We start from the raw sequence: 20,859 nt of genomic DNA, 5'->3' as shown, positions 1-20,859 counted from the left end.
ACTGGTTGGTTGAGTTGCATGGTTGCAAAATGAGTGAATTTTAATAACACGTATCAAAATGGTTATTAGGAATAATGACATGCACATTGAAAAATGATGCAATTTTTCTGGTTTATTTTGTGTGAACTTAACTACTTGATGACTTCTTCATGGTTACTAAGCTGGGTACAAATCTCTTGTAGTTTGGGTGAGTTTGGGGAAGTTTAGTTATTTTGAATCTCTTAGCTTCATTTTTATTAGAAACTATGAAACTCAGTTTCGTTTATGGCCTGATGGGGTTTTGATTAAAATATGCAAACATCCTTTGACCAACAAATAACGAATTTGATTAAAAGTTTAGGAATCCATTAAAAGTATTTGGATAACTGTACAGTTTGATTAAGATTTTTTGTATCAACCGCCCAATGCAAATTTAATATTTTTAAAGTGTGTTTAGCAAAGTTGAGGTTAAGTTAAGCTATTCTGCAACCAAATTAATGCACAATTTGCATCATTATTTATAATGATTATTTCCCTCCCAACACGCATTGATCCACTGTCAGTTTACTAGTAGGTCGAAGGCTGCATATTGCACATTTTAAGATTGTCTTCTTCTAGAATTTGTAGTTTGTGTAGTGTAGATCCTATAGAATAGGAGCAATGTATTCTTTTTGAGTTGTCATAGTGATGGTTTTTGTACTCATGACCTTATATGATAGCTTAAGTTATTGTGCATTTTTAATTTTTAATTTTTTTATCTATTGTTGTGGTGATAATTCTAAAGGTACCAGTTCAAATGAGGCAGTGAAGATTTTGACGATGCAGTTCGATTCAAGGACATCCCAGATTCTTGACATGGTGTTCCTACCATGTCCTATCCTCTTGTGATAACTGGCATCATTTTTATTTCTGATCTCTTCTTGGTAATGTGGTAAATTTTTGGGAGAACTTATCCAAACATTTTGATTCTCATTTGTAATGAAAATGAATTAGTGTAATGCTTTGAGAAGATGTAATTTCAGTATCTATGTGATGCATGTATACTGTAGCAGTGTTGATGTCCGAATGGAATTTGTTATCTGTGTATGAAAAGCATGAATCTACTATATAAGTTTGCTTGTCTTGTAAACACTGTTTCTCCTGGCTGAGAAGGACCCCAATGGTATTGACTATTCAAGTGGCTAGAAAAGTGGTAAACAAGAAGTTGATTAGAATAGCTGAAGCCGATGCTGCTTCTGCAACTGGTGGTATGGTGAAAATCTTTTCTGTATCCCATTTTAATAACACGTATCAAAACAAAGAAGTTTTTTAGTGAGATGTTAACCACCAGATTGTTTGCATCTGTGTTTGTTTTTTCTCCAAGGACCCAAGCACAAATATATATATATATATATATATATATATAAATGATTCACTGGGCTAACTTCTTGGCTTGTATCAAGTTTTCTAAGTACATAAAGGTGAAAGAGACAAAAATAATCTACTCACAAAAATAGTCTCTCCATGCTGTTTGGTGAGGAAGTTCTGATTAGAATGTTAAATGCCAAAGTAATGACAATGGGACCCACAAATGTTGCACCCAACTAATTCAATTCATGAAAGAGACAATTGAATGTCGCGCGTACATCAAGTTATGCAATTTAAGTATCTGTGTGATGCATGTATAATGTTTGGAGTTGACATCTCAAACATTGGCCTCTTATCACTTGAGACAAACATACACGTTTCTGGTAACAACAATAATGACATAAAAACAGCACTGCAAAAACCCCATCAAATTACATAAGGAACAGATTTCTAGCTTCCAAAACATAAATACAAGGAGATACATTATCCACATGGAGAAGCAGATCTACATTCAATGATTTAAACAAACTAAGGAACAGATTTCAAGTCAGATTAAGATTACAAGTTAGTCATCAACTTTGGGCAGAAACTAATAACCTAAAATATTTACATCAAGTACGGAGTCCAATACAACAGCCAAATACAAATGCAAACGCCCAATAGACCCGGAGTAATGTGCGTGATCGCTTGATTTCAGCTTCACGTACAACAAGCACCGACTCCTTCTTCCGAACCTCCTCATTAATATTGGATAGCAGCATCTCTCTCTTCTCGATGTCATCCGATCTCTTACGGAGCTCGATCTCCCTCTTTTCGACATATTCGACTCTCTTCTCGAGTTCTCTCTCCTTCCTTAACACTTCATTTGTTCTTTCTCGAAGTTGGAACTCATTCACTTGATTACTATCTCCCCACTTGAAAAACTTACAATATGGTAATCCCTAATCATTTGATACAAATATAAATTAAAGTTGCATGTTAGATCTACAACATATTAATCATTAAGATTTAAAAATGAATTATGTAAGCCAAAGATGTAGTCACCTCTGTGTTGTAGTTTGGACACCCCAAGAAGGGTCGTCCTGGATTTTTTTTAGTATTTGAGAATTTCAGTGTGGCTTCCACATCACAGAAGCAGAATGGTATGCCCAAAGTGTGTTTAGCAAAGGATGAGCCAAAAGTTGTTGATGACGACGACGATGACGACATTCTAAGATGAACCAAAATATTCTTGTGGTGAAATTGTAAACAGAGAGAATATACAAATCAGCTTTGATTTTCTAAAAATTTTAGTCTCATGAAAGCTGTTTTGTATATTCATGTCAGAAATGTAATAGGGTGGAAAAGGGAGGCCTATGAAAAGGGTTTGGAGGGAGGCCTATGAAATGACCAATAAATGAGTTAAAAGGGTTAAGTTCAAAGACCAATAAATAATAGTAAGACAAACAAATGACCTGCACATTTCTCTTAAGTACCCAAAACAGGATGCAAATTAACCAAAATGAGTTAAAAGGGATAAGTTCAAACACCAATAAATAATAGTAAGACAAACAATGATCTGCACATGTCTATTAAGTACCCAAAACAGGATGCAAATTAACCAATATGATAAGTTCAAACACCAATAAATAATAGTAAGACAAACAATGATCTGCACATGTCTATTAACTACCCAAAACAGGATGCAAATTAACCAATATGATAAGTTCAAACACCAATAAATAATGCCAAGACAAACAAATGACCTGCACAATAGCATTAAGTACCCAAAACAGGATGCAAATTAACCAATATGATAAGTTCAAACACCAATAAATAATAGTAAGACAAACAATGATCTGCACATGTCTATTAACTACCCAAAACAGGATGCAAATTAACCAATATGATAAGTTCAAACACCAATAAATAATAGTAAGACAAACAATGATCTGCACATGTCTATTAACTACCCAAAACAGGATGCAAATTAACCAATATGATAAGTTCAAACACCAATAAATAATGCCAAGACAAACAAATGACCTGCACAATAGCATTAAGTACCCAAAACAGGATGCAAATTAACCAATATGTTTGCCAATTAAAACAGCACTGGGTCATATATGGAACACTAGAAAAGCTTAAACAAGTAGGTAAGTTTTAACTTGGCAGTAGACTCCTTATCAAAATATTGCTACAATCTCTAAATTTATTTTTTTTGTGTCAAAAATAATCTACACAAGCCAACCAACTTTTTTTTTGAAGATACGTACACAAGCTAACCAACTTAATCAGCAAAGGCAGAAATAATTACATATTCACAAATAATTCACAAACAATTCACAAACAATTCACAAACAATTCACAAACCATCAAGGTTCCATGTAGGTCATAAATCATAAAGCAGTTCACCAATGTCGAGACATTCAACAGAACTTAGCTCATACCTATCAACAGAGAAACAAGCAAATGAATAATTATCTGCACCAACTATGATTCCACCGACTTATCAAAAAAAATAAAAAAACAATTCCAATTCTACCGGGACATATAACTGAGCTGTTCAAACACTATGATTCCACCGAACATATATCTGACCTGTTCAAAGAATTGAAACAAAAATTAAGGTTAGGTTAGCTAATGGTTGTTTCAAGAAAATATGTGCGCCAAAAAGGAGAAAAACATAGGACAACCGACATGGAACCTTACCGGGACAACCTATCTTCGTGCGTTAGGGTACGGAGTGTGTTTGAAGTTTTGAACTTAGGAAGGTTACGGGTTAGGGTTAGGGTTAGGGTTAGGGTTAGGATACGGGTTAGGGTTAGGGTTAGGGTTAGGATACGGGTTAGGGTTAGGGTTCGGGACTCTGGGAAGGGGATTTCGGGAAGGGAGGGGATTTAGGGTTTTGGGACTCTGGGAAGGGGATTTCGGGAAGGGAGGGGATTTAGGGTTTCGGGACTCTGGGAAGGGGATTTCGGGCCTCTCGAAAATTGAAGACGAAGGGAGAAGACGAAGGGAGAAGAATAATGGAGGGAAGACGAAGGGGTACCACGAAGATAGAGAGACAGAGAGAGAGAAAAACCAGAGACGAAACCAGAGAAGCGAAGGGAGAAGAATAATGGAGGAAAGACGAAGGGATACCACGAAGATAGAGAGAGAGAGAGAGAGAGAAAAAAACCAGAGACGAAACCAGAGAAGTCGGAGGGAGAAGAGGGAGAGGGAGATAGCAGAGTGAAAAGGGAGAAGTGAAGAGGGAGAGGGAAAAGTCGAAGAGAGAGGACGGAGAGGGAGAAGTGAAAGGGGGCTGTATTTGCTCGTTATTGAAACGGTTGGATACGACGCCGTTTTCGATTTGTTGCCACGTCGGATGGCGATGCCGCAATGGGGACGCAGCCGGTTGTACACAGAATTTTTGTAAAAAAATAATCTTAAATAACTGATCCATCTATCCCGCACAATCACACCTTTCCTCTCCCCTAGGGTTAGGTTCAGAACAAAAAGCACGCACCGCACAGCACTGCCTCTCTATCTGCCTCTCGCCGCCGTAATGATGCAACCTGCTCCGACAGGCGTGGCTCCGCCAACAATGCCCCATCAACCGCAGCAATACCCGCCTCCGCAACAACAACAATCACCATACATGATGATGCCGCCACCGGCTGCTCAGGCACCACCCCAGATGTGGCCACAGCAGCAGGTCCAGCCACAGTCCCAGCATCCCCAGCCTACCAACGCTGAAGAGGTCCGCACCCTCTGGATTGGGGACCTCCAGTACTGGATGGACGAGAACTATCTCTTCACTTGTTTCGCGCAGTCCGGCGAGGTACAAGCTATAACTTTTACCCTTCCTAGTCAGCCTTCATGTTTTCATGTTTATATTCTTTCGGGTTTCTAAGTTCTACGATTGCCTTACATCTTAGTGTTTTCCTTCCGTGGTGTAAGTGTTTAATCTGTTGCCTCAACGATTCTTTGTGGTATAATTTGGATCCCGTCGATTTTTTTTTTTCTAATATTTTGTGCAATTTTTCTGGGGTGGTGTTGTGTCTTGTTGGCATGTTTCGGCATGGAAAAAAGGTTGGTCCTTTTTCTTTCTCCTCTCTGAATAAACGGTAACCAAGCCTTTTTCGTATTCTATCAATAAGATATTTTCAAATACTCATAAAAATAAATATGGTAAACTTGGAAAATTATTGTTCAAGCGTCAGGAGTATTATATCTTCATTGTTCAAATTGTAACTTGTAAGTCATGATAATACAAAAAGTTGAAAGTGAGGGGATACCTGGATTTGTACTTTGCTTTTTTGTAATTATGAAAGATGCTTGTGCTTGCAGGTTATCTCGGTGAAAGTGATCCGTAATAAGCTGACTGCTCAGTCAGAGGGTTATGGCTTTGTTGAGTTTTCATCCCGTGCTGGGGCGGAGAGAGTGCTTCAAACGTATAATGGTACCATAATGCCAAATGGCGGGCAGAACTTTAGACTCAACTGGGCAACTTTTGGTTCGGGTGAGAGGCGTTCAGATGATACTTCCGATTTCACGATATTTGTGGGTGATTTGGCTCCTGATGTTACTGATTACATGTTACAAGAGACCTTCAGGGCACGTTATCCCTCAGTTAGGGGTGCAAAGGTTGTAATTGATAGGCTCACTGGTAGGACAAAAGGCTATGGTTTTGTTAGATTTGGAGATGAAGGTGAGCAATTGCGGGCTATGACGGAGATGAATGGAGTTCTCTGTTCTTCACGGCCTATGCGAATTGGTCCGGCTACAAACAAAAATACTATTGGAGGTCAGCAACCAAAAGGTAAGCAAGACATGTAACGGTTATCTTGTTGGTTATTTTTTCAATTGCCTTAGGTTCTAAGTCTGTTCTGTTAAAAGAAAATCAATAATCAGTTGATTTTGATGGCAATACTCTTGGCCAGTATTCGTTTGCTTTAAATGTTTGTCAGTAGTTTGTATCTGCCACATTCGAATGACGAGATTGAAATTTTCAATTGATATTATGGTTAATTTGCTTCCTTTGGGTTTGCTAATTTTTCCATTGACATTATGGCTAAACATTGGTTTAGTTTGTTACCTTTCAGTTATGCACTTGAAGATATGCAGCACTTTCGAAAGTCATTTCCTTCCTGTACTCTCCTTTAAGATTTCGGCCCTGTAAATGCTATTAAACTCTTAAAACTTATAGAACTCATGTTGTCTCAAAGCAGGGTGTCAAGAGGCTCTGTCATCTAGGGGCCTGGAACTGATTTCAGCTGAAATGGTTACCCCTATAGTGCATGGCCTCACTTAGGTCAGTTTACCAGTTATGTCTTGCCCTTTATTTTTGTGTGGCATTTTAATGCTACATTTTCAAATTCAAATTTCAGTTCATTCTGTTGGTTGAGCTTTCAGTCAAGTTTCATTTGTGATTCCTGGTTACTGAGAGATTTTACCAGTCCAATATCAATTCCCTTTTTTTGAGTGTTAACCCCATCTGCGTGCTCTTAACATAATTTTTCCAGGAGAATCACATCTTTAATTTCTCATGCCCAATTTCCTTTTGCCATTTACATTTTAGTTAGATTTATTTTTTCCTTTGTCTCCCCACAATGCTTAATCAAGATGAATGTTTCTAGATTTCAATCCATGAGCAAATATTTTCCAGGAGTGCAGCTGGAAAATCATTGGAATTGCCCGAAACTGCATGTTGCAGGCTGGTTTCTGTTTTGAATGCCTCCTTGTACTTAATTCTGTCGTATTTATGGTTAAAGTTCTGCTGTCACTTTGGCCTATCCATGTTTTTGTCAGATTGTTGTTATTGTTCTTATTATTGTTGTACTTTCGTTTCCTCTTTCTCCATTGGGGTCATTCTAGTTAGATAAATTGCAGATCATTAGTCCGTAGCTTGCATCTCTTCCTTCTGGAGCTAAATGGTAAGTTCCTTCATTGTTCCGTGGATCGCAATGTGTCAATGTTGACTTAGTAGTAGCTATTCCCCCCATCCCCCCAAAAGAAAAAAAGGCTAAAAGAAAAGCCTGTTATTATTTTAATTTGTTACTGGTTTTAATCATTTGGGATGGCTACAAGCATTGGCCACCTATCTTTTGGCTTGGAATGTGGTTCTGCCAAACTAAGTAGATTGTATTTGTTTAAGGATGTCTGCAGGTATTAGAGGAACACACTTTTAAGTTCAGTGGGGTACATATTATGAAATAATTAATTCTCCTTAGTGGATGAAATGTTTTGGTTTGGGGAACAATGCTTGTGGGTATTGATTTTGAACCTGAATAAAATAGTCATACATTAGTATTGTCATATTTATTTCCTTTATTAATTATTAATAATCAAAAAGTCAGACATGATTTGGGATGGTGTGATTGAGAAGATTGAGAGGAGGTTAGCTAGTTGGAAAAAGCTATATTTATCTAAAGGGGGGAGAATTACTTTGATAAGGAGTACATTGTCTAATCTTCTTACATATTTCCTCTCACTTTTTCCTATGGCGGCAGGGTTGGCAAATAGAATTGAGTGGATCTTTCGGAATTTTCTGTGGGAAGGTAATGGGAAGGAAAGAAAGTTTCACTTGGTTAGTTGGAAGAAGGTTTGTTCACCGGCTTCTTGTGGAGGATTGGGGGTGCGAAATTTGAAGCTCTTTAACCAAGCTCTTTGGAAGTATCATCTTGAGAGGGATGCGTTATGGAGAAATATTGTTGATGTTAAATATGGTAGGATGTACTTATCAAAAAAAAAATATGGTAGGATGTGGGGAGTTGGTGTTCTAATGAAATTAGAGGAGCATATGGGGTCGGGTTGTGGAAGTCTATCTGGATGGGTTGGGGGGAATTTGTCTAATTTTTCTAAATATTTCCTTTCTCTTTTTCCTATGCTGGTAGGGGTGGCAAATAGAATTGAGTGGATCTTTCGGAATTTTCTGTGGGGAGGTAATGGGATGGAAAGAAAGTTTAACTTGGTTAGTTGGAAGAAGGTTGTTCACCGGTTGCTTTTGGAGGATTGGGAGTGCGAAATTTGAGGCTCTTTAACAAAGCTCTTCTTGGAAAATGGCGTTGGAGGTATCATCTTGAGAGGGATGTGTTATGGAGAAATATTGTTGATGTCAAATATGTTAGGCATTTCACTTTCTGTACTAATAAAATATTATTTTTTAATTTATCTAATTTTTATCTACTTTTAATGTATATCTTTTATATCTATTTTAAATAGCTTTTTATTTTAGCTTTTATAATTTTTAATAATCTACACATCAAAGTACATAAAACTTATCCAACAATAATAAATTTTTCATAAAAATATGTACAAAATTAATTTGAAACTTTTATTTAATGTACAGAAAAATGTACTGCAGTGACTGCAAAATGTATTGTGCTTTATGTGGCTGTGCAAGAGGGTGTGAGTGGATTTTTGTTTTGTGGCTAGAGCTGTGCGAGAGGAGAGAGGGGTCTGTGTCAGTGTGGCTGTGCAAGAGGAGAGAGAATATAAGATAAAATAATAGATGAATGAGCAACAGTAACCTTACATCTATAGAGAGTTACTGTATACTTTACATGAGATGCATTTGTTTTAGCTCCTCCAATGCATACAATTTTAACTCTTTATCAGGCACATTTTGCATTGCAAGGACAGATGTCTAAGGTACGGATGCTCTAAGGTACTTAATGAGGTGGCATTTTTCTGCTGGTTGGTGTCTCTTGGACAAATTTTGACCATGGATAATTTGAGAAAGCGTGTTTGATTTGTCGCGGATTGGTGCTTCATGTGTAGGAAAGATTGTGAATCTGTTGACCATTTATTTCTTCATTGTGAGGTGGCTAAGGGGATGCTTGGGGAATGAGATGAGACAATAATTTTGTGAATAGTAGTAAGATGGTTTGTGAATGATAAGGTGACATTTTTTAAGTTAAGTATTTGTTTGGTTTTGAGAAAGGAGAGAAGAAAAGTTGAATAAAAATATTATAAATTTAAAATATTGTTAGAATATAATTTTTTAATATAATTTTTGTTTTTGGATTTGAAAAAGTTGAATTATTTTTTGTGTTTTGTTTGAAAGTTTGAAAAAATTGTAATGATTAGTTTGAAAATGTTTGTATTTGAGTGATGTTTGGGAAAGAATTGAGATGAGATGGAATGAAATTAAAATTATTTCCGAACAACCCCTAAGACTTTGTGGGATGAGATTTTTGGTAGGACGGGTATTGCTTGGGTGATGCCTAAGCAAGTGGGGGATCTTTTTGCATGTTGGCAGGTTTTAAGGGGAGACATCGTATTGTTGCCATATGGAAGATGATTCCTTTGTATTTGATGTGGTGCTTATGGTTGTAAAGGAATGGGCGGTGCTTTGAAGATAGAGAATGCTCGATGGGTGAACTTAGGGAGTTTTTCTTTAGTTCTTTGTGTATTTGGGCTAAGGCTCTTCATGATTTCCTTTTAGCCTTTCCCAGTTCCTAGCTTGTATTTAGATGTTCTCTCTTGTATACTTTCTGTATACTTGGGCTATGCCTATTTACTTGGCAATAAAATTCTCTTATTACTTATTAAAAAAAAAATATTGTTAAATTTTTTTTTAATTTACTTTTGTGTTTAATTTCATTGGGCTTCTCCAGCTTGTGTCTTCAATTGGTAGCTTGTTATCTGCGACTGCTGAATAATATTTTGTCAGCTGTTCTGCATCTATGCTGGTTTCTGCCCATCATTATTGAAGCTTTCAATATAGGAGTTAATTTAAATTGTCTTACGAAGTCCTCTAATGATTCATTAGGTTTATGAACGACGACTTGTTAGTTTTTTATTGAAAAAGAGGTACCACATTTTTTTTTTATAAGAAAATAGGTAGCACAATTTCTGTCTACCAAATCACTCCCCTTTTTATTTCCTGTTATTTCATTTTTATATTTCGTATGCAGCTTCATACCAGAATTCTCAAGGGGCCCAGAACGAGAATGATCCGAATAATACAACTGTGGGTATTTTATTTGTTCCCTGCATGGAGATCACTTTCATTGCAACATGTTTGTGACTTCACAAATTTCATTGCAGATATTTGTTGGCAATTTGGATCCTAATGTTACAGATGACCATTTGAGACAAGTCTTCAGCCAATACGGGCAATTAGTACATGTTAAGATACCGTCAGGCAAGCGGTGTGGCTTTGTTCAATTTGTTGACAGGCAAGTAAATTTGCCAGATATTTGTCCGGTGGTGTTCTTCAACCATACAGAACATTTTTTAAATATGGGAAACCATACAATACATTTTCTTATTATGTTGTGATGCATCAGAAGCTGTGCCGAGGAAGCATTGAGGATGCTAAATGGAACTCAGTTGGGTGGACAAAATATAAGACTTTCTTGGGGTCGTAGTCCTTCGAACAAACAGACGGTATGTTTTACCTAACACTCTAAATTGCTTTGGCCGGGATGCTTTTGCTTATATGTTTGAATGTATCCGACTAATTTTACAGGGTACCTCTGCTGGTGTTCAGCCCCAGCCAGATCCAAACCAGTGGAATGGTGGATATTACGGATATGCATATGGACATGAAGGCTATGGTTATGCCGCTGCTCCCCAAGATCCTAATGTGTATGGATATTCTTATGGAAATTACCAGCAGCAGCCACCTCAGCAGCAAGCTGGGTATAGCTAAGAAGTTGGGCTTCTTCTCTGTGGCTACCTTTGTTTTCATATAATATTATATTTAATAAATAAATTTGGCAGTGAGAACTGTTGGAAGCTACTTTGGACCTCTTCCCAGCCTTTTAGATTCTTTCCTTTCCTGTCTTGTTAAAATGTCTCTCGCTGACGTTGTGTCCCTGATAAGATTCTGCAACCATTAGTTATGTGTATTTTGTTTTCTGAGCAAGGTATGTGTACTTGCTTTAGTGCCCGTGTGAGCTAGTGTGAACTTTCACCATTTTATGTACCAAAAGTCCAAAACTATTGACCATTTTTCTAGCCAATCACGACAACCCACAAGATTAACTCTATTAATCATGATCATCCGTCACAAACTCACACCAAGCATTAGAATGGTTGCCACGACCATCATTATCTTCGCAAGACAATCATTTTCACCAGTCACCATCTACTATTACAAATGTCAATCCACAGCTAGAGAGTTCTTAAGATTGTCATGGAGCAAGTGCATACCAAAAATGTGCTCACCTGAACTGGGAAAAAAAAATTCCAAACAGGCAGAATGTCCTATTGACCATATTTTTCCAGAGAGGGCTTTGCATGACCAACTTCCACATCACACAAATGTATTTTTTTTATTGGCACCAAGTGTCCGGAAACATCATTCTGACTAATCTTGAGGGTGCATATGTGTTTTTGCAAGTGCATCTCGAGTAATTTAAAGAAAAAAATCTTTCTATCTGATAGCCCCTAGAAATTATTTGCACCTAGTGAGATTCGAACTTGGATCTTGGAGGGAGCATATCACTAAGACTAGCCTTTACCCCCTAGTAGTTTCACACAAATTTTTTAGTAAGAGCAAATGGGAAAGAAAGTAAAATAACCCCCAATCAAATTATTGCATGATTGAAATTAGAGGGAAAGTATAAACAACAGGAAAAGTACACGAAGTAGAGGGAGTTAGTCTCCTCTCTTTCTAGAAAGAGAAACTACCGCTTCTCTAGAAAAGTTACTCATCCTTTCTAATTTGTATTTCCACTAGAAAGGAGGATAGAATCTTGGCTCCCTTTCTCCTCTTCATTCCTTTCATAGTATATGTCTCTTCATTAATTTTCTTCTAGTGTTTTTAATCCTTCATTTCTGCTGGTTTGGTTTTGTCCATATCTACCGCACTCCGGCGACCGACTGCTTGCATCTGCCCCACCACGCAACCCCCTAGCCGCTAATCTATCTGGACAAAGTGGAACTGCGACAAAAATCTTGGCACGTGATCCTCACTCGTGGCTTTTTCTGCACGTGGCTACCACCACGTCAAGATCTTTAGATATGACCGATCCCATTTGACAATCATCAGCACGTGGTCTTCATGCACCGTCATAGGCGAGCTTGAAGAAACTCGATCAGCTACAATCCAATCCATTCGATGTCAATTTTTCTACTATATTTCCGCTTTCTTTAACCTATGATCTTGAATGAGGGAATACGAGTCTCTTTAAGAAATACGAGTCTCTTTAAGAAATATCTCAAGACAATAACTTGTAGTGCACCTTCATCATCCATTGCCTCCAACGGTGGCATCATAGTTCTCACAATTGTGCAAACTGTAAAAAATCATCATTTAATACAACATCCTCTTTGCTAGGTATGGGTGGGGACCAAGCTTTTGGTCTCAAAACACGTTTTTTTTTATCATTTTTACACTATAATTGTTGTAATAAGATGTTTGTTGGGAGCCTCATCCCCTTTCATCCCCTTCTCATATATCTTGTTTTCCTTTTATTAATGATATATATATACATACATACACATATATATATATAATATATGATCAAAAATATATATATATATATATATATATAATATATGCTTGCTTCAGGGGGGAAAAGAAAAGGAGAAGTACACAAATATCCATATGCCAGAATTATGTGTTGCAATCTGGTTTCTTCTGAAGGTGCTAATTTATGACTTTTGAGTACTAGAAAGTTGCTTCAGGGGGGAAAAGAAAAGGAGAAGTACACAAATATCCATATGCCAGAATTATGTGTTGCAATCTGGTTTCTTCTGAAGGTGCTAATTTATGACTTTTGAGTACTAGAAAGTATGCAATGAAGACTGAAAAGCTGTCACTGAAGTTCTGGGCCCACAGCATCATTTTCAGCCTGGACAAACAAATTTCGTGTTATGTACTCTTCTTAGAATGTTGAATGGAGAACGGTCGGTCAGTCAACTCAATACCTGCAGTTCTGCTATCCTTTTCAGCTGCGCTTCTTCACCTCCATCAGACAACGGTAGTGCTGCAACCAGACTATCAAACTGCGAATGAACAAGTGTTGGAATTTATAATAATCGGACCGAAAAATCCCATGCGCATGGACAGAAAACAAGTAAAAGAAGACTCGAAAACTTGTATGTCATACGCCTCAGTTCACCATATCATCGAAAAACTCTGTTAGATCTTATTCCAAAACCAACAATACTCCACATAATTCAACCGACGGTTGCGAGAAAATCTTAAATGGTTTCCAGGAGGTATATGCTGAAGTAGCCAAATGTGAACTATTTGAATTTCTGAAAGAATCTACAGGATGATAATCCGCCATTCTAAGCTGCAAAAAAACTTGAGGGCTAAAAATCTTTTTACCTGTTTAGTGGCCTTGATGAGTGCAATGATGAGAAGCTTGGGTTGTTCGAAGAAGTTGGGGGCGGCGTCGTCAGCGGGGTTATTCGGAGGTGGTTCGGGATAATTAGGGGAGAGTCGAACAGGAGGAGTGTCCCTTTGCAGTACTGTACCGAATGTGTTAAAGGCTAGCGCTGCGATCGTATTCGCTTCTTGTTGTAATTGCGATATTATGTCCATCTTCTTCCCTCAAAATCAATCAATCTTAAGATTTGCATACTGACCGGCCAACCATTCCAGTTCAGTGGACGACGGAGCTCGGAGAGGGGACTTTTACTTTGCGAATGGAACGTTGCCTTTTGGACGGATTTCACATGATCATCTGCCAGCGTTATTATCATTTCAAATTAAGTACGGAAACCTTTCGTCCAAATTTATTTATTTCGTGCATGCTTGATTCAACAAAAATTACAGGACTCTAATCTAAATGTATAAATCAGTTAAAGAAAATTTGCAGGTTATAACAGGTTCTGTAACAAAAATTGTCAATTCTTAGACTTGTTTAGATAGTGAGATTAGATGAGATGATTTAAGATAAATTATATAAAATATTGTTCGAATATTATTTTTTATATTATTATTATTTTAAAATTTAAAAAAATTATAATGATAATACGAGATATTATGAATTGAAAGTGTTTTATATACAAACGGGATCTAATGTAGCGTATATGAACGAACACTAACCTAATCCATTTAAATGAATGAGTTTAGACTACTTAAATCTAATCCCATAATTTTGGGTTGGATTTGCAGATCGTGTTCGTCCGTAAATAGTCAACAAAACTACTGAAGATAGAGCACGAAACCTCCCCAAATATCATGGGAGAACCATCACCTAGATAAAACCGACATTAATTTTCAAGGCTCAAGAATATAACAAAGCTTAAAAAGGGTGACAAAACCATCTCCTTTCCCAGAAAAAACAAAGAATAACAAACCACAAGAGAGCTGTCAGATTAACAGGAGAGAATAATCTTATATCCTAGCGTCAACTTAAACATGGGAGCCATGACCGGAATGCTACCTGTTTATTCCCCAACCTTCACACTACCCTCGTGTCTTTTCTTCTACATTTTTTGTTTCACAAATGATTCTCAGGTCTCTCATAGGGATCTAAGATTGTGGTATCGGGTCATCTTTGACACCATTTTCCATATTCCTTCCGGTACCAGAACTATGGAGCTGGGGTTCCAACATTCCTGGAAGAGCGGATTCTTTGCTGGTTGGCTGGTTGGACTCTGATGGAATAATAGCCTCTCCCTCAGACATCATTGCTGGATGGCTGCTCCATAGCAGAGAGTGTGATCCCAACTCGGTAGCATTAACAGGATCACTTGCAGGTCTTCCATTTGAGAGGGACGTATCAGTTCCACTTGAATTCTCAATAGCAGGCTCCAATTGTGTTTCTTCTGCTATATCTTTTTCTGGAGAAGCCCGTTCTTCCATCACAATGTTGGCGGGCTTATTCATCTGTTCTGAAGACATGGGTTTCAGTTCAGCAAATACAAAAGTATGGTTGAGTTCGAGATTTGGGTACTTCACTTCATCACGAACCAATTCATTAGGCTTAAGGTCAAGACTCACACGGTGCTGAATTTGAGGCTCTTTAGTAGCGATATCAGTGCCTGGCACCATGTCAACAACTGGTTCAGATGCCGATTCTGCTTTTGATTCCTTAGTTCCCTCTCCATTGTGATTAGCTCCTTCAATCAGTGGGGAAGCTTCACATTCCTCCAACACCTCATCATGTTCAACAGTCTCATCATGATCCGGCTGTGCCGTAGTAGATGTAGATTGGCTCACAAGTCCAGGCTCTGATGTTTTCTGAGGCACTTCATTTCCTCCCAAGGAAAGACTTGCATCATTCTTTGGAGAGTTGGCAGCCACAGTTACCATAACAGAGGCAGATAGGTTCTCAGGTGCATTTGGGATTGCAGACTGAAGCCCAGGGGACTGAAGTTGATCTGAAAGTTCAGGTGCATGGGTTTTAAGCTCAGTAGGTTGCTTACTACTTTGTCCAGATGGGACGACAGAATTATGGAGCTGAGATTGATGGTTGAGAACTGGGATTGGAATCTCTTTTCTGTCGTACATCTTAACATGTGGAGCAACGTCATTTGCAGCATTAATTGGGGTGAACCTTCCTGGAAGAAAGACAACACCCCTCAGATGTGTGTCAGTGTCCCCAACCTTAACATTAAGTAGATATCCAGCATCAAATGAACCTTCAATCACACCAGTAACCACCTGACCCACCATGGCACCATCAGCATCATCACTTGTAACCCCACTTTCTTTATTTTTCCTTGTGCTTCCAGATGCAGGTGTCATGGATTTATTCTTCCCCAGCACCAGATTTTCATCCTTCCGTGGACGACCGCGCTTCCGTTTCATAGGAAGGTCTGCAGGAGATAAAGAACTGGTCCTTTGACTCTGTTGGCTCATCTTGCACAAATGAATGAAAATGAGAATTGCACACTGGTCTTAAAATTTTCCCTGCAAACAAGTAAAAACAATTGTATGATTAGTCTACACAATGCTTGGTCAATATTATAAAATCTCTGATTCCCTGGTTAACTTGGCAGATACCCTATAACTTTAAACATCACTGCCGATGAGTGCATATGTTGTGCCAAACCATGCTTGAGTTAATTGGCAAAAGGAACTAATTTTCATACGTCCACAAAATCATTGCTGAATACACACACATGCCCAAATTATAACCAATGCAACTGTAGAAATTATGAACTATACTTAGCTATGGTCATATGAAGTTTGACAGATTCAACAAAGGAGACAGGACATAGCCTCAACATCCTAGTTAAAGATAAAACGGTGATAAGTAAGCATGTCCAACAAAACAATTCTTTTGGGGTGAAGGGAGGTGGATATGCAGAACTACCTCATTAATTATGCAACCATTGCAAACATGTCATATTCATACCCATACCGAAGTGTACATATACATCATGTACACCTCCAAAATTTTAAAACACTAAAAGTAACACTTAGAACAATATTTCAGCAAAAAGTGAAGGGCACATAGTAAATAAGCTATTGTTTTATAAGTGCAGTAAATAAGCTACTTTCGAAATAATTCAAAAAAGACGAGCACTTATAAACTAATGACTTCTCATGATGACTGCTCAATAGGACTTGCGATTATATATCTAAACACGTCTCTATAATTCCCAAGGAAAAGTGTCCCGCTCTATGCCTTGCATGGCATAGTACAACTTAAGATCTTCCTTCCCTTGAACAGTTATGGTAGCTCTGCCTTTGAACAATGACCTCAAACAATACTGCATCTGTAGAGGATCTGCTATAAAAAGTTTCCTCGATGACTAACAGTTTCAGAACATAAACCCTCAAGTATATACACAGTTCTATCTCTATTTTTTTAAGAGCACAGAACTCCGTAATTTTATGAAATAAACCCATACTTATGGCGGACTTATGTCCTTCACTTACACTCAGAGGCAAAACAAACACTATGAACCAATCATTCCATGAGTACTGAGGTTTTCACCATACTTGCTCGATCCTGAGGCATTTACACACTTCTGCTCGGGCATCTTGTTGGATTGAACATGAAACAGGAGACATATATGAGGTTTAAGACAACAATGATGATGAAACCAAGAGCTTGTTGGCAAGTACAAATAAATAGGGCCCCCTCCTCTCGCAGTTGAATTGACACAGGCTACTTCATTCTACTCAAATGTGAAGAAAAGAAGAATGCAACTTGGCAAGCATGTGGATATCACCCCTAGCTCAACCGCTTAACCTTTGCCCTAAGCCCTGAAGCCAGAACTCAACCAATCACTTTGAAGTTTAGCTAAGTTGGGCAGGCCTAACAATGAAATTTTCAATCTAGTTCATGGTTTTTACTTGCCCTTTTATGTATTAACAATATCTCTTCACTGTGACTAACAACAATAAAAAGAGATCCAAATAATAACTAATTTTTTTAAACATAATCAAGAACCCGTATTAATTAATAAACTAAAACACTTGAACAATATTTCTTCAAGTAAAAAGGAATATAATCCAAGTGAAGGAGGTCAAGGCTTGCCAAATACCTCCTAATGTTCTCAAGATGGTCAAACGGGATTTATTTTCATATCGAGATCCTCAGAAATTAACTTATCTCCACCAATATTTGGTGAAAAAAGAATAGAACATTGACTTTTTTTCCCACCTGGGGGGTTAAGAACAGAGAAGAAACAACTTAAACTACTCATTGAGTACTAAAAGTTTGAGCAAAGCCAAGATATTTCAGCCATGGAAGTGATGGACCTCAATCATTCCTTGTTTACTGACATTGTCTATTGGAACCAATCACTTGTCAAATTTATATCTAATTAAAAAAATCAATTTCGCAGTGGAAAATATATCTAAATCCTTCCTTTTCAGGAAAGACTTGGAATTGTCACAAATAATATCAAACACAAAATCCAGCACAAAAACAAGTTTCCCAAAAACAAAGTTTAAATTTTTATAAAAACAGAAGACCTAAAACAAATAAGTTTGGCTCCGAGACAGCTAGGTCAATCTTAGGATTTAACCAAACCTAGAAACAAACAGCCATAAATGATATGTCATCACAAACAGAAATGTACAACATGAATCATACGACCCAAAATAGTTCACACCCTTTTAAAAATTCATTTTCTGATAGGCAGTCGAAGATTTCATTAAAAGCTTAACAGGCATCCAAAGTCGTAGTATACAAGATACACACCTCATTAGAAATAAGAAAAAATAAAAGAAAATCACGGAAACTCAGCCCATTAAAATCTATAGAAGCTGCCCAAAAGAACAAAGTATTAAAAAAAAGAGTTCTAAAAAAAATTCATATATAATAATTTCATTCTAATGCCAACATTCCCATATTTTGAACTGCATTAACCATTTCAGTCAATCTAACAGAGAATAAGAAATCTCAGCTCACTAATGAACTAACCCACAATACGAAAAGACAAGCACCTCTCTACCTCGGACCAAAAACCTAAATGATACACCGAGCCAAAAAACTATCTTGCACTTTTTTGGATCAACAATGACATAAAATCAGAAACAAACAAAAATGTAAAAATTCTTACTATAAAATCGCAAAATGCTAATGCAGATTTAAACAATCACATACGAATTGCACGGTCTCCAATGAATTGAGAAGCAAAAAGGCTTTCCGAAGAACCGATCATGAAATCCCAAAAATCTGATGAAATGGTGGGAGATCGTGTCATTTAGTAATTAATTTATTTCATTCATGTACTACGTTGTTTATTTCTATGGATTTCGCGTGTTTGTTTGGTTCGTGGGATTTTAATTTTTCTCACAGTCCGTAACGGAACGGACTACGAATTACTTGGGCTTGGCGCTGGGTTTAGAACCGTTTCTCCCCCAAAACGTTGCAATAAGATAAGCGGTGCGGGTACGGACACAGAGAAAACAATGCGCTAGGGCATGAAGTTTACCCGTCCGGACCGGAAAACCCCAACGGATCGAATGGTTCCAGTCAGCCCGGACTGGGCCGTAAGGGTATTGGTTGGTTAGTCCATACGATTTCAGGGTTTCGGTTTTCGATCTGGTCATGGAGTGTGGTTTTTTATCCTTGATCAATATATATAGTTTTTTAATTTTTTTATATTATAATTATATAAATTAAGTATGTAATTTTTATCTAACCTATCACTATTGACTATATAAAATGTTAAATATGCTATTAACTAATATGCTATCAATTAACTAATATATTATATGATAAATCATAATATTATATGAAATGATACATACTCTAGTTTCTACCCATAATTAAAGTAATTAAGTTAATTTTTTGTGAGATACCTAAATTACCAGTAAGTATGAAGTATCTATAGACAATGACAATTATTCATTAACCATATAAAAATGTTAAAAGTTTAATATAAGTCGTTGCGCATTAAATATCATAATTCATTTACATATCGAGTAATAAGTTAGTAGCTATTAACATCGTAAATATAATTATAATTAAATATTTTTTTAATGAGTTAATTACATAATTCACATTAAAGAGCTAATTTAATTTTAATTTTGAATTCTTTTATATAGTTTGGCCGAAAATACTTGTTAGAAGGTAATTTTGGACTTTTTATATGTTTGGTCCATTTTGCATTAATTTAGATTGAATGGATCGACCGGACCAATAGATGACAGTCTGGTCCAGTCTATAGGAATAATCGGTCCGATCTTGATCTGAAAAATGGGTAGATCAAAATTTTTGGTCTAGTCCAAAAATTTCTTCTTAAACCAGCTGAACCAGACCGATTATACTCCTACAATGCGTTTAAAGCTAGGTATGCCCATGTCGTTCATGAGCTGGCACGATCAACTTCATGTCATTTAAGACAACTCTATCGATTTTAGATGAAATCGATAATATTCTTTGATTTAAGATATAAAGTATTTTATTTATCCATCCAACTAAATATTAATCATGGCCGCCATTGGTCCCAAGAATATATAAAGAGCAATGATATCCTTACAACCGAATTATACTTTATTTACAATTTATCAATAAAATTATATTTAAAAAAAATTCAAACCCATCAAATTAAAATCAAAATTAAAATAAATATCTCAAAAAATATTATTTTATTAGAAGATTGGAAAAAAATTGTAAAGGGGTAGTTGTTTAATCATTTCTCATATATAAATCAATCTCCCTTATTGTGGTCGTGCCTTAGTCTTTATTGAGGTGTCATTATGTCACGTCAGCATTTTTTTTCAGCCCCTATGCCATCCCATTCCGTCTACAGCTCTCTTACACAACGTCCCACACGTCTCCTTGTTCTCAAGCTTGGCAGCAAAATCTTGATCCTTCAACGTCCCGCACATCTCTTTAATGTTCCGCATGGATCCTTTCCCCCCCCCCCTCTCTCTCTCTCTCTCTCTCTCTCTCGTTTCCTGTTTCTTTATTCTTTTTTTTTTTCTTCCAGGTATCTATCACCGACATCCTCACTTTGAGTTCTAGGTATTCCCGTTTCTTCATTACTTTTCTTTTGAGTTTCAATTTTTTCCAGGTATTCCTTTCATTTTTATACATTCAAAATGAGTTCTAAGAGATAAAAATGACATTTTTACACGTTCTCTCAGTTTTCATTTTTACACATTATAGAAAGTGATTTCTAAGAGATAAGAAGTAGTGGGCGACGATGGTAGTAGGTTGACGCCAGAAATACATCGGCGACGAT

The 20,859-nt window shown here is 37.0% G+C and overlaps 3 protein-coding genes across 5 annotated transcripts; 1 reads left to right on the top strand and 2 right to left on the bottom strand.

Moving 5' to 3' along the window:
* The first annotated feature begins 4,744 nt into the window (after positions 1-4,744).
* On the top strand, positions 4,745-11,264 carry LOC109019725 (polyadenylate-binding protein RBP45-like). The gene is made up of 6 exons (XM_019002077.2): positions 4,745-5,131; positions 5,641-6,112; positions 10,212-10,267; positions 10,345-10,475; positions 10,587-10,686; positions 10,769-11,264. The coding sequence occupies exons 1-6, from the start codon at positions 4,856-4,858 to the stop codon at positions 10,949-10,951; spliced, it is 1,218 nt and encodes a 405-aa protein (XP_018857622.1). The 5' UTR covers positions 4,745-4,855; the 3' UTR covers positions 10,952-11,264.
* A 1,720-nt stretch (positions 11,265-12,984) lies between these two features.
* Positions 12,985-13,926, bottom strand: LOC109013170 (mediator of RNA polymerase II transcription subunit 21-like). Its single transcript, XM_018995162.2, has 3 exons — positions 13,583-13,926; positions 13,177-13,254; positions 12,985-13,100 (listed from the first exon to the last, which is right to left on the bottom strand). Exons 1-3 carry the CDS (start codon positions 13,796-13,798, stop codon positions 13,065-13,067), a joined length of 330 nt encoding a protein of 109 aa, XP_018850707.1. The 5' UTR covers positions 13,799-13,926; the 3' UTR covers positions 12,985-13,064.
* Positions 13,927-14,414: 488 nt separating this feature from the next.
* On the bottom strand, positions 14,415-19,218 carry LOC109013163. 3 transcript variants are annotated; one of them, XM_018995152.2, is made up of 3 exons: positions 18,771-19,153; positions 17,093-17,196; positions 14,417-16,117 (listed from the first exon to the last, which is right to left on the bottom strand). In XM_018995152.2, exon 3 carries the CDS (start codon positions 16,064-16,066, stop codon positions 14,735-14,737), a length of 1,332 nt encoding a protein of 443 aa, XP_018850697.1. In that variant the 5' UTR covers positions 16,067-16,117; positions 17,093-17,196; positions 18,771-19,153; the 3' UTR covers positions 14,417-14,734. The 3 variants fall into 3 exon arrangements, with proteins under 3 accessions (XP_018850696.1, XP_018850697.1, XP_035545503.1); XM_018995151.2 differs by lacking the exon at positions 17,093-17,196 and having other exon boundaries at positions 14,415-16,117; positions 18,771-19,218; XM_035689610.1 differs by lacking the exon at positions 17,093-17,196 and having other exon boundaries at positions 14,428-16,117; positions 18,727-19,153.
* Between the last annotated feature and the right edge of the window lie 1,641 nt (positions 19,219-20,859).

This window comes from Juglans regia, chromosome 4 (assembly GCF_001411555.2).
Source record: "Juglans regia cultivar Chandler chromosome 4, Walnut 2.0, whole genome shotgun sequence".
In the NCBI taxonomy this organism is placed as follows: Eukaryota; Viridiplantae; Streptophyta; class Magnoliopsida; order Fagales; family Juglandaceae; genus Juglans; species Juglans regia.
This window is presented reverse-complemented; position numbering and strand designations above follow the sequence as displayed.